Here is a 13,412-nt window from a genome sequence, read left to right as displayed (position 1 = left end):
TTCTCTTCACAATCCTTGCCAAGGCTCCTGGCTGTCTCCCAGAACCGGGAAGCAAGACAGAGACGGAGACAGGGAGGAGGACTTAGACAGGCTGCCGTTTTCTTCAACAGTACACCGTGGAACTGATTTTTTAATTTCAGCATATCTTCTGCCTCTAGATTCGTCCGTGCATCAAACTGATGTTTAATTTTTCTCTGTCTCAGGCAGGAGATCTTCCCTGTGGATTTGAGAATCTCATTCATTCTATGGTTCTGGATACATCCCTTACTGCAAAAAGTGAAAATGCAGTATTTTCTAAAGTGCTAAACCCCGCCCTCCAAAGACAGCTCAGCAAACTCAAACATGGAAAATGATTGATAGGTAGATTGTTTCTGATGGGCCAAAAAGGTACCATTACTGTCACTTTTTTTGAGCACTTTAACATATTTTTTTTCTTTGTATTCTACTGTCACAGAGATGGGGGATTTCTCAGATCACCTATTCCAGTTATCTGGCAAGTAGTAGGACTTTTTTATGCGTGGTATATAACTTTTTACAGGCACTTTTAAGTGTTTTTTTCTATCTATAATCACTTTCTTTGCCGTTATGTTATGCAGTCAGGTTGTTTCATTCATATTAAGTAATATATTTTGACTGGAGTAAAAGTTAATTTAGATTTTTAGGTTACATGTCAGTGCTCAGTCAGTGGTGCAATTTATTCCAAGGTTACTGTTTGATGGTGATGCGTACACATTCTCCATTCTATTGGTCTGTTTATCTGCTCACAGTTATACCATTTGATATTACATGAGATCAGAAATGAGTTGATTAGAAACATTGGCACTCTTTTTAGTCTAAAACTCAATTGTTTTAGTTCACTTTAAAATAAAAATGACCCCATGATTTACTCACCCTCAAGACATCCTACAGGGCTCGACATTAAGCTTGTTCACGTGCTTCGGACAAGTAAATCTGTCATTCACTTGTCCGAGTAAAAAATGTGCTTGTCCGGAATTTTTTTTTTTTTTTGTGTGTGTGTGTTGTAAATAAAATGTATTCTGAAGCAATATTCTCACCAGTGTTCAATCAGCTTTGACATATTTAAATCTGCATATTTGTGATATTTTTACCTTTTATAAAGGGCATTTCCCCCTAATCTTATTAAATATAGGCTATGCTTCAGCTTTCATTTTATATTCTTAAATTTGATCAATAAATTATATTAGAATAATAAGACAGGGCTGTTACCAGTCAAATTAAATAATTTACTCTGAAAAATTACAACTGCATTAAATAATGTTAATGTAAATATTTTTTGAATATACAAACAAGAAAAGTTGGAAAGAAGAATGTTTAAACATGAAACTAAAAGGTTCCTTCTAGTAAGACAATGTTTCTGAAATAAGATGGAAAGTTGTTGGGGTGGATGGTTCCATCCAGAGCTTTAGAATGGATTTTTTAGCTGCAGTGTTTGCTGCCAGTAAGGTCCTGTTTTGGTGAGCGTTCAGCTGGAGAGCAGAATCGTCTAAAAGCAGAAATATCACAGGGTCCTGAGGTATATTCAGATGTAGAATGTCAGAAAGAACAGTAAAAAGGAACCACTGTTGGACATTCCCAGTCTTTCTGATGAACACAATCAGAGTTATTTTAATAAAAATCCTGATGCTTCAAAGCTTTATAATGGCAGTGAACGGGGCTCATGAGTTTGAAGCTTAAAAAATTTCTAGCCTCTGCCGCACCCCCTTCCGTATTCAACTTACGATAAAAGTGTATCTGATGCGACGTATGGCGTTGGAAGCTTGATACTTTATAATGTGTTAAATATGGATATTTTTCTTACACAAACACATCACTTTGCTTCAGAAGGCCTTCATTAACCCCCCGGAGCTGTGTGGAGTATACGTTTATTTAGCACTTTTTTGAGCTTTAAACTCGTGAGCCCCGTTCACTGCCATGATAAAGCTTTGAACCAGGATATTTTTTAATATAACTCTGATTGTGTTTGTCTGAAAGAAGAAAGTCATATAAACCTAGGATGGCTTGAGGGTGATTTAAATCATGGAGTAATTTTAATTTTAAAGTGAGCTAATCCTTTAAAATATCCAGACCCCAGTGATTCACACTAAAAAAACTGCATGTAATATCTTTAAGCTTTTTGTAATTCAACAAATTATTGCAATAAGATTGTACTGGCATCAGACTTAATACATGTCCAAGGGTGAATATTCTGAAACCTCATAAAAACACGTCCATGTGTTTAATAGCCTTTATGTTAAGACTGTGTCTTAAGAACTAGTCTGACCAAGTTAGGGGTAATCAGTCTTACTTTTCGCTATCAATAGACCAATCTATGTTTTTATGTAACTGACTTGAAAAACTTATGAACAGTCTTAAAGAAAATAATTGGATGACTAGTTTATGCAACTGGTCTCAGGTCATATTTCACCCCAAAAAAAAGAAAAGAAAAGAAGCTTATATAGGACCATATGGCTTTTTTTGGTGCTCTGTGACTCTATTTCCATGACAATTACGCATGTTTGACCCTGAAATTCTCATTACTTTAATTGTAAAGTATTTAAAAATTATGGCCATGTTGTTTTACTGTCTTTAATTTATGATGATTTAAATAAAACAATAATAGGAGTTAAGCAGAAAATGCATACAAAAACAAGAATGCCATGAAATAATTAATAAAATTTGAATGTTTTGAAAGGCAATTTTTATGAAAAATATATTTATAAATATTTTATTTATAATTCTATTATTTTCGTGTTTGTGACCTAGACATGTTTAATTTTTAAATTTGTATTGCTTTATAGATAACATAACAAAGACAAACACTCACATACATTCAGAGAATCAACAGAACAGTGTGTGTGTGTGTGTGTGTGTGTGTGTGTGGGGACTGGTAATCCCTACGTTATGGGGACAAAATGTCCCCACAAAGATGGCAATATCTGAAATCCTCGTCCTTGTGGGGACATTTTTTGGTCCCCATGAGGAAAACATCTTATAAATCAGACTAAGTGATGTTTTTTGAAAATGTAAAAATGCAGAATGTCTCCTGTGATGGGTAGCAGTGTAGGGGGATTGAATATACAGTATGTACGGTATAAAAACCATTGCGCCTATGGAAAGTCCCCATAAAACATGAAAACACAACGTGTGTGTGTGTGTGTGTGTGTGTGTGTGTGTGTGTGTGTGTGTGTGTGTGTGTGTGTGTGTGTGTGTGTGCATATACATCCATACGCATGATGCAGCTTTGGAAAAAATTACACTTAACATTGAGAAATCAATGTTAAGTGGTCTCTTAATTTTTTTCACCAGAGCTGTATATGTACACACAAATACATATACATTCCACCAAAAATACATACACAAACAACCCCTAAATGAAGGCCTCCTAGTACAAGACGCATCCAGCAATACTTTTTTCCCTTATCTATCTTCTAATATCCCATCAAATATATAACCTACCTAGACATGTTTTAGTGCGAATAAAAGCAAATCAAAAGACAACACTGACACCACATATACGATGTCTTGACATAATATATTGATGTATTACTTAGACTCTCGATTCATGACCTAACGCACGATTTGTTTCCCCCCCCCCCCCCCCCCCCATCATGAATAAGGGCAAGGGTGATGGTGCGCGCTCTCCGGAATTATAATTAGCTCAAACACGCCACCTATCGGTCACCGGCAGCAGCGCGCTTCAGCTCAAAAAGTGTCCGCCGCACCATCGGTGACGACAGACACCGAGAAACTGATGGAAGGGGAGATGGAGTAGAAAGCGGGAGGAGGAGAGAGGGGAATAAAGAGGAGGGGTGGCATAGACATTGTGATTTTTTTTTTTTCTCCCTCTTTCTTATTTAATTGGTCCTCCGGGATCCGGGGCGAGTCCTCCGTTCGCAGCTGCGCAGCTTTAATTGGCTGGAGATTCCACCAAAATACTATTGGAAAAAGCCGAGAGTTTATACAGTTTAGATCCCGGTCCCGTCTGATAAGCCCACTCATTACCGAGACCAGAGCTGGACAAGCTTTACCCAGAGACTCTTCAGAAAGCCTGTACAGATCAGACGCGCATCACTCAGAGAGATCTGTGCGCGCATCTCCACACTGACGCGCAAAGACGCGCAACCTCTCCATCCGCCTCATTCTTGAGAGAGCCATCGATGAGCACACATCTGATAGGGGAACATCACAGGACAAGAGTTTCAGTCAGTCACTCTGAGAGATCGCATCGCATCGGACTGCTGCTTTCCATGAAGACGCCCTTGGATGTGTGGATGCGCGCTGGCTTCCAGACTTTCACATCAGTTTAAGTTGCCTGGAAGAATGTGTTGGAATTTTGTCTTCATTTTCTGGACGGAGAGACATCGCTGCGCTCCTGCTGAACACGCAACAAACTAAACACCTGGAACTCCAGTCCTCTGCTGAAAGTGGTTCTTTTCTAAGGGAATTATTTCGAAAGGCAGTGATCTATAGGCTGAACACGCACAGAGAAAGGTGAGCGGTATTTTATGCACATCTTATTCTTAAAAGAGAGCTTGAAACTGTTTAAATGTGAGTGCTCGTGAACGCTGTGTCCACACCCAATTATGCTACAGTAGGAGATTTTAAAATGCACTTTGTAATAACATCTAAATTAACAATTTTTAACGTTCAGATTAGGAATTGGCAGCACATTCTCACTTTTTAGTGCGTATATTAGACACAGACACGAGATAACTTTTCTTACTAATGTGTGTGTGTTTGATTTTAAAGGGATGGTTCACCTAAAAATTATAATTTTGTCATCATGTACTCGCCAATCAACAGTTTTTTGCTTCTGTTCAACACAAAAGACTATATTTTGAAGAATGTTGGTAACCAGACCAATTGATTCCCATGGTATTTTTTTCTACAATGGAAGTCAATGGGTGCCGTCAACTGTGGTAGCCAACATTCTTCAAAATATCTTCTTTTGTGTTCAACAGAAGAAACAAACGCATACAGGTTTGGAGCAACTTTAGTAACAAAATAAGTAATGACAAAAAAATTGCAGACGCGCATCACTCAGCAAAATGCAAAAAAAAATTGAATTTTTTTGTGTGTGTGAACTATCCCTTTAAAACCTGCACGCTGATAAATAACGCGCACCTGTTAAGATGTATTACAAATGGGCCGTGACCGAGTGCTCACGCATTTAAACTTCAGACTGTGGAGAAATTCTGCCGTTTGCCTTGCGCTAGACTCCTGTGCTGTAACTTTAATTATTGTATTAATCCGTCTGAGCTGGTGCTTTATTCCAAAGGGATTTCACTTAACGTTACCTCAGGTTTAGCCCTACCGGAAAAGGTGCGACATCTGGGTGTTTGACGACCCACCCTCAATTAAGCCTTGGCTTGAAAAGTAAACAAATGTTTTGGGGGTCTTAAAAGCATGCAAGAACATCATTTTAAAAAAATTTTAATAACTTAACAAGTAAGACTTTCAAGTTAGCAGGTTAATAGACGCTAAAAAGCACTCGCGCTCGCCTGAGGGGGTTACTATAGCAACAGTACGCTGCTCGAGGACGGTCTTTTAGGATTGGTAAGGGGTTGTAGATGGACAAAACAGCAGTAGACCTACTGTAATCACATTTTTAGAGGTACACGTGGCAAATATATCACAGAAAACGTTTGCGATTTGTTTAAAATATCTTTGTTTTAGCCTACCACAGTTGTGTAGTGTATCGTTATGTCAGTGTGTAGCTACTCAAGTTGTAGCCTACTTGCTAATACTTGTGTATTTAATGACTGTTTTAAAGGATGTCTGAAGAATTTTTGTTGAGATTCAGTAATTTTGGGAATTATTTGTGTTATCTATCTCTATCTATCTATCTATCTATCTATCTATCTATCTATCTATCTATCTATCTATCTATCTATCTATCTATCTATCTATCTATCTATCTATCTATCTAAAAAGCTAAATAACGAATGTTTTTTTTTAGTCAGTGAAAGTGCTGAGAAACCTGCTGTTGCTATGTTATTGGTTATTAAATGCTTCATTCGATGTTCAAATGAAAAAAATACAGTCAAAACCAGTTGCGAAGTTTACTTGACCATCTAACAGCAATTCTCAGCCCCCCTGTTGTAAAATCCCTTTTATTGAAAGCTGGTCAATAGCTGACTGACCAGCTACCATGTTCCCAAAAATCAGTTTGACCACCCTAAAGTGCTATGACCTGCTGGTAAAATGGTTGAAGAACTAGAAACCAGCTACCATATGCCAAACACAGGCTGGCTTTCCAGCAGAAAGTTGAATCAGTGGAAATGCATGCATTTGGGATACTTGTCCATGTCTTCCTTGGTCTGACCAACGTGATACTGAAGTCCGGCCAGGTTTAATAAGTCATGTATTTGATCATCCTCAACCGCCCACCAATTTCAGAAATAACCCGTGATTGCCGCATTCAATCCCATCAAACAATAGCACAGTTTCTGTAATCTGCAGATAATCCAAGGTTTGGCAAATGAATTGTCTCTTCTTAACCCCCATGCATGCATGCACTGGAACAATGCAGGGATAAAAATACTTCAACTGGTGAATAATGTTTTGTTAGGCTACTTTAATCTCTGATGATGATGATGGCATGATTCCGGCTGGAGGTGCACTCATTTTAATGCTGAGCTTGTGCTGCGGTGTCCTGTGTAGTGATTGTGCACTTTTTGGGTTTTCCCCGCAGGTAATGAGGGATCGCACCTGAAGATGGAGCTTTTCTGGATTTTATTATTCTCAGTACTCCACCGGTACGTGCAAACGCAAGGAGTTTACGGTAAGGACTTTTGCGACTTTTTAATGTTAAGGTTAGGATTTGCGGTCAGTTGGGTTTAGTCTCGCCTCAACACGTTACCAGTGATAGCCATCAGGATGTACTGCAATTTCCTGCATGACAAGATTTCTCTACCCATGTTTTCAGCACATTTATTGCAATAAACATTCCAACATCGCCTGATGAGATATGCTACGCCTGTTGTAATTTTAAAGATGACAGACTAAACTAGTGGAAGGTCATCGTCGGCAGGAATGGCAGATTTGCGGAGCTATGAACATAAACTCAACAACGCTGTCTAATTAGATCATTATCATGTAGGATAAATACTTCATGAAACTTCAGAAATCTTTAGAAAGATTCGTCAAAGTGTCTTATTACATCACATGATTGTGATAATGGTAGACTATCGTGGGTCACAAATTTTCTCCATTTACTTTACTGCAAGGTTGCGTTTGTAGTCGTTTCTCTCTGGGATGACACTCTTTCACTTCGGTGCTTGCAAAAATGATTTATTCTTTGCATAATGAATCATTTTATATTGGTGTACCCTCCACATTTACTGCACTTACTGTCATTTTGTGAGAGCTCAATTAAGTGTGCGGTGAGAGAGAAACACTTGTCTCAGTTTGTCATATCGAGGGAACATTCAGAGCCTCTTGATAGAACATTAGCCATGCAAAAAAAGGTTATTTGGTTTGTTATTTGTTGTTTGAGGAATCAAATCTGGTTATTTGAACTCCAAGTTGGTGTTGCGATGAATTGTAAAGATTCGTTCTCTGTAGGATCTTAATCATATTTGTGGCATCATGTCTTAAAATGGATGAAGACATTGCATTTAGGTGGAATTTAGTAATCTGCGTTGTATTACTCTGATACATCTAGCTTTTCGTAAAAACGGCAGTATTTTAGTTGCAATATACTTCAACAATAAAGAATGCAAATGTGATATTTGCCTTTGCTTGCATGGATCGCTCTGCTAGTCTACTACGAGAAGTCAGAATATTTTTTTTGTAAACTTTGGGAAGGGTTGAAATGAGTTGCTTGTATTAAACCCAGAATGTTCCTCTTAAAGTCTGTGGCTGGATGAAAGCTGGATGATGTCTTTCTCTCACTCGTCTTATCTTCTCATCTCATCTCATCACGCACACACGTCTCACCTGACTTTTAAAATTAATGTCATGCCACACATTTCTACCCCAATCATTGTAAGCCAATGTTGACTGACCTTTTTAGTCTTTATTACATTTAGTCATGCAAGCGCCGCAAGTTTAATTTTGTTGTGAAGGCCTCCTAGCTGGCAGTGGAGTAAGAGCCGCCTTTACGGTGCGAGAGAGAATGCCAGCTCAGTTAATTAAGGGCGGCAAAGCCCCAGAGTGAGAGAGACTTCACACTCACTTCTCTTCCCACTTTATGTGTCTGCTATGGGGGCTATTAGCTCTCTCTGATCGTGACTTTAATCCATGTTAAGATGTTTTACATTTACTGGATTAATCCTACAAAACATGTCCAGGTCATCTTGGTCGCTCCTATTTATTTAGAATAATTTTTATTATCAAGAAAATGTGTTCATTGTGACATTTTTTTAGCACATAATTAAGCACTTTTTTCTCTCCAAATAAGGATAAATATATAAATAATAATGTCCGGACAACACATTTTTTTTGTAATTTATATTATTCTGCAGGGCTATGAGTCGATTCTCATTACATTAAAATGATCTAAAAGTGTAATTTTCAACTCTTATTACCATAAAAATGTATAGTAATACAATAAAAAAAACCTTGAATAATGACATTTTAATTTCTAAAATAATGTTTCGGGTGTTATGGTGCACAAATAATCTGTGCACGTTATTAAAAAAAATTATTTTTAACAACTTCACTTTTCATCCGAAAATAAAGTCCTACTCCTGCCCCACCTTTTTTCCCATTGAATGTTCGGTTTGAATTAGATTAATCACGACAGATTATGATTGTGAACAGTATTTCACAATCACAATCATTAATTTGAGTGGTCTGAAAAAAATAAAATAAAAAATAAATAAATAAATAAATAAATATATATATATATTTATATGAGGTTTGTAGATAAGGGAAGAAGGAGGCGGGAACCGGCAAAAGTTCAACAACTTTAATTCAAAATAAACAAACTGAAAGTAAAAGCGGCAGCCCCTCACGGACGACTACCGCGCACACGCATAACAAAACGTAAACAAAACACAACGTAATGTCCCGGCCTGGTCCTCTCTCGTCCTTCACTAGTGTCGCTCATCCTTATATGCCTCCGGGCTCCCTCATGAGAGGACTCGAGACCGGTTTGCCTCGCAGGTGATGCTCATTCTCAATCACTCACCGGTCTCGCTCGCTCTTCCCACGTCTCTCGCTCGTCAACCTCGCCACAATATATATATATATATATATATACCAAACGTTTGGAGGTTTCACCAGGACAAGAACAACTTCTAACGGCTGACATTAATGTTTAGCACTCTTACGGAAATATGATAATATTTTTTAATTATAATTTAAATCGGATTAATTTTCAAATTGTTTGTTATACATCAACATCTCAGGAAAATGTTATGGGGTTTCTAATCAAAATATGACTTTCTGTTACAAAACAGGGCATTGATTTCATAAATGTCCTCTGTTGTGGACGCCAGGACTTAAATCATGGCATTTTGGAGACACAACAAGTGAATAGGGATATAAATTACGTATCAATATTCCTATGAAATATTAGATATATTATTATGAAAATGTTATTAATTATTACTCCCATCATTACACTTCTATTTTCATTACATGTTGCACCAAGAACACATTCATATGCAAATCAGATGCAGTGTATAGATAGATTGTATTGAATGGGAAAATCCAAGTATGGCCATTTTACCCACATATTGCATAAAGTAAAAGTTGTACATCAATGCATTCCGTTATATCTTTCATAACATAGTTCCGAATCATCTTTAAACAAAGTTTGTTCTTTTCCTGAAACCTGAAAATGGATTGGTGAATTAAAAATAAATCCCATTGTTTTTGCCTATACATGCAATTTTATGTCATTTTATTTTTTATAGTCCTGGTGTCAACTACAGAGGGCATACCATAACATATGAATAAAATAAAATTTTTCCATTTGTTTCTTATGCCCTAATGTAATGACATGAAAAAATGCTAAATAAAGAAGAAAAAAAAAATGTTCTGGGTCCCAGGAGGATTTTGAGTTAAATTATGACCTGAACACGGTTTAAATGTTTCTACTTTACAACTCTCAGAAGAATCACCCTTCATCTTATATCTCTCTTTATCCTGCGTGTAAAATGTACTTATGTCCATCCTTTTAGTTATTATTCTCATTGAATCTAGTCTGTTTCTCCACACAGTTGAATGCTTTCATTGCTATCTCATCAGACTATCTCTCTCGCTCGTTTTTCCCCCTATGGCCTGTCATGCACCGTCTCCCTTTTCTCTGCTTTGTCACCCTTTTCATCTTCTCCATCTCTGGTTCTGCTTATTCACTGTATATTTTTGATGTGTATGTGTTTGTCACTCTGCTAAAGTTCTATTAACCTATGGGTTAGTATGTTTTCCCTCTGGCGAATGCAGTTTTATTTTAGCTCTAGCAGCCGATGGCGTGTATGTGTCAGGGAACCGGGATCGATGGTGATCCGCCCTAAAGTCAGATTTTATGACTCTGAAAGCAACTCCGAGCATATTTTCATCTGCTTTATGCCTGGATATAGGTCAGAAGAGAATGGACTTAGACACACAGAAGTGTGGGTTCATGTTTGCAGTGTGAATGGACAGAAGGTGATGTGTTTCCACAGGCGGACATGACAAAGAGTTGGTGCGAGTGAACAGTTGGCGCGCATTGACTAATGCATGAGAATCTGCGCAGGGGGAGAAAATACCATCAAAGACGATCCAAAAAGACTAAGGGCATTTCATATTCTGCACTGTCACAAAAAATAGCAAAAATAGTAACTCTAGGGGTGTAACTGCTTTTGACAAGGGCAGTACCTCAAAGGTACAACTTTGTGCTTTATTTCCCCGTAAAGCATACAAATTAGTACCTTAAGTATATACCCAGTCACAAGGTAAAAGTGAAATGTTTGCACTCTTGTCCATACACTAAAAAAAAAAAAAAAACCTTGCTGAACAAACTTAAATTAAGGAAAACTTTTCCACAAAATGTAATTACATTTTTCCAACAAAATCTAATTTGTTTAAAATGATCTTTTGTAATCTTGTTGTATGAACTTAAATTAATTTAGTCAAGACTACTAAAAAAATTGTCTCATTCCAACTAGATAAAAATGGTTTTTGATTACCATTGTGGTGATGAAGTGAGCTTGTGCTTAGGTTGTGAGTAGCTGCCGTACACACACACACACACATACATGTTCCAAGATTGTTTGAGAGGGGTAGAACTGGGGACCATGTAGACTGCGGGAACTGAATCAAACTAATTTATTTTATTTATTTCTATAATAACTAATAACCAACACAAATCTTGTTAGCATGCAAGTAACGATCAAGTAAAACACTTGTCTTCTAGCATTAACAGAGTTAGCACAGACGGCCCAGTTACAACTTATTTAGAACAGACTTATTTCACGTAGCCACCCACAGCCTAACCACAAGGTCTACACTTTACAACAATGGTAACCTCAAAAATCGACATAACTTGACTCTTTTAAATGTTAAATATAACTGAACACCAAACTTTTAACAGGTCTTTCCCTTTACTAAAAAACACATTAAACAGCATTTTTAAACAATTTCAACATTTACTCTCCTCATCTATCCCTATGCAAAGCATGCTGGTAACTAGAAATACACTGCCCAGTTCAGTCAGCGCAATTATTCATGTAGTCCCAACACAAATGGTTTAGGTTAAATTAACATGTTACAAATTTCATTTAATTTAAAGCTGCAGTCCGTAACTTTTTGCGCTCTTGCTTAACAGAACTGCATGCGTCTTGCGGAAGAACATTGCAGCCGGAGCTACTTCTCTCTGTTTATGTCTATGGCGAGTCACGCAGCGGCTGTGCTCCTCCGCCGCGGTTCCTACCAGTCCGGTCTGAAATATTCCCAATATAAACACTAATTATAAGTGTACCATAATGATTCAGGGTAAGACAAAAACACGGTTTGGAAAATGGATTCATGTTGTACATTCTCATTATATCATTTTTGTAAATCTTGAACACAAAAAAGTTATGAACAGTGCAAATGGCACTTCAGTAAAAAAAACTAAAGATTTGTGTTGTTTCATCTTATTTTATTTGAATAAACTGAGCAAATAGCTAGAATAATTTGTGTGTAGGCTTCATATCCTGGGTGTACATGGAACCATAAAAGCATTTGCGATGACAAAGACATACAGTGTGAATCGATTAGGGATCAGCACTAATACTCGAGTGTTTCAAAGTGTCAGCAGTGGTCAATCATGAATTTTTTTTATTTTATTTCGTTCTTTCTTTCTTATGAGTGTGCAAATGTCTGGTATGGGATAATTCAATATAAAAACTGAATTCTCTAAGTTGTTAGTAACCAAGGCCTCTCTCCCAGACCAGGTCTTGTGCTCAATAATAAAACAACTCCTCTCATTCGTCTCGTACATGTGTTTGAGGTGTGAAAGTCTTTTTTTGTGGTTGAGGGGGGAAAAAATCAGTTTCAGGCAATGAGAAACTGGCAGGTATTTGTTCAGGAAGTGATTTGTTGAAAAGGTCAGGAAAGGAGAGAGTATAGATGGAGAGTGTTCTATGCAAGACTGGTGTAATAGCATTCTCCTGGCCATGGGCTTCATGTCTATATATTATGTCTGTCAAAGTTGATTAAATATGTTAAATGGCAGTAGTATAGAGCAAGAATGCATCTCCACCTCATAGCTTTACCCTATAGTTGGTGTGTGGACAGGAAAACAGGTTTGAGATGGATATGGCTGCTGTCTGTCAGTCAGAAACTGTCCTGTAATCCCCGTTTATCAGAACACTCCAGAAAGAGAAACTGGAGTCTGTCATTCACAGGATTCCTTGCCTTTCCATTCAGGCTGTCATCCATTATCTCTTGCCCCACAACAGCCCGGGACCTTTGACCTACAGTATATGCAGCGGATAATCCCATAATTTACCGTACACTACCGTTCAAAAGTTTGGCGTTTGTTTTTTGAAAGAAAGAAATTAATACATTTATTCAGCTATAGGATCCATTAAATTGTCATCAAAAGTGCAGGTAAAGACATTTATATTCTTACAAAAGATTTCAAATAAATGCTGAACTTTCTATCAAACAAAGAATCCACCCAAAATATTAAGCAACACAACTGTTTTCTACATTGATAATAATCATAATCATTCTAGATCAGCAAATCATCATATTATTATATCATATTTCTGAAGGATCATGTGACACTGAAGACTAGAGTAATGATGCTGAAAATGAACCTTTGATCACAGAAATAAATTACATTTCATATTCAAATAGAAATAGAATATTTTACATTTTCATAAAAATTTTTTTTTTTTAATAAAATAAATGCTGAGACCAGAAATGGTCCGCATTAGAGACTTCTTCTAAAAACATAAACTCTTACAGATCAGAAACGTTTGAACGGCATT

General features: G+C 37.2%; 1 protein-coding gene across 1 annotated transcript in view; it reads left to right on the top strand.

Moving 5' to 3' along the window:
- Positions 1 to 6,717: 6,717 nt before the first annotated feature.
- mdga1 (MAM domain containing glycosylphosphatidylinositol anchor 1) overlaps positions 6,718 to 13,412 on the top strand; it is a gene marked incomplete at both ends in the record, with an annotated part of 286,007 nt that continues 279,312 nt past the window's right edge. Inside the window, one exon of the mRNA XM_079843317.1 lies at positions 6,718 to 6,784. Within this exon, the coding sequence (XP_079699443.1) occupies positions 6,718 to 6,784 (67 nt within the window). The remainder of the gene's footprint in view (positions 6,785 to 13,412) is intronic.

The sequence above is a fragment of the Gobio gobio genome (genome assembly GCF_949357685.1).
Source record: "Gobio gobio genome assembly, chromosome: 18".
NCBI classification, from domain to species: domain Eukaryota; kingdom Metazoa; phylum Chordata; class Actinopteri; order Cypriniformes; family Gobionidae; genus Gobio; species Gobio gobio.
This window is presented reverse-complemented; position numbering and strand designations above follow the sequence as displayed.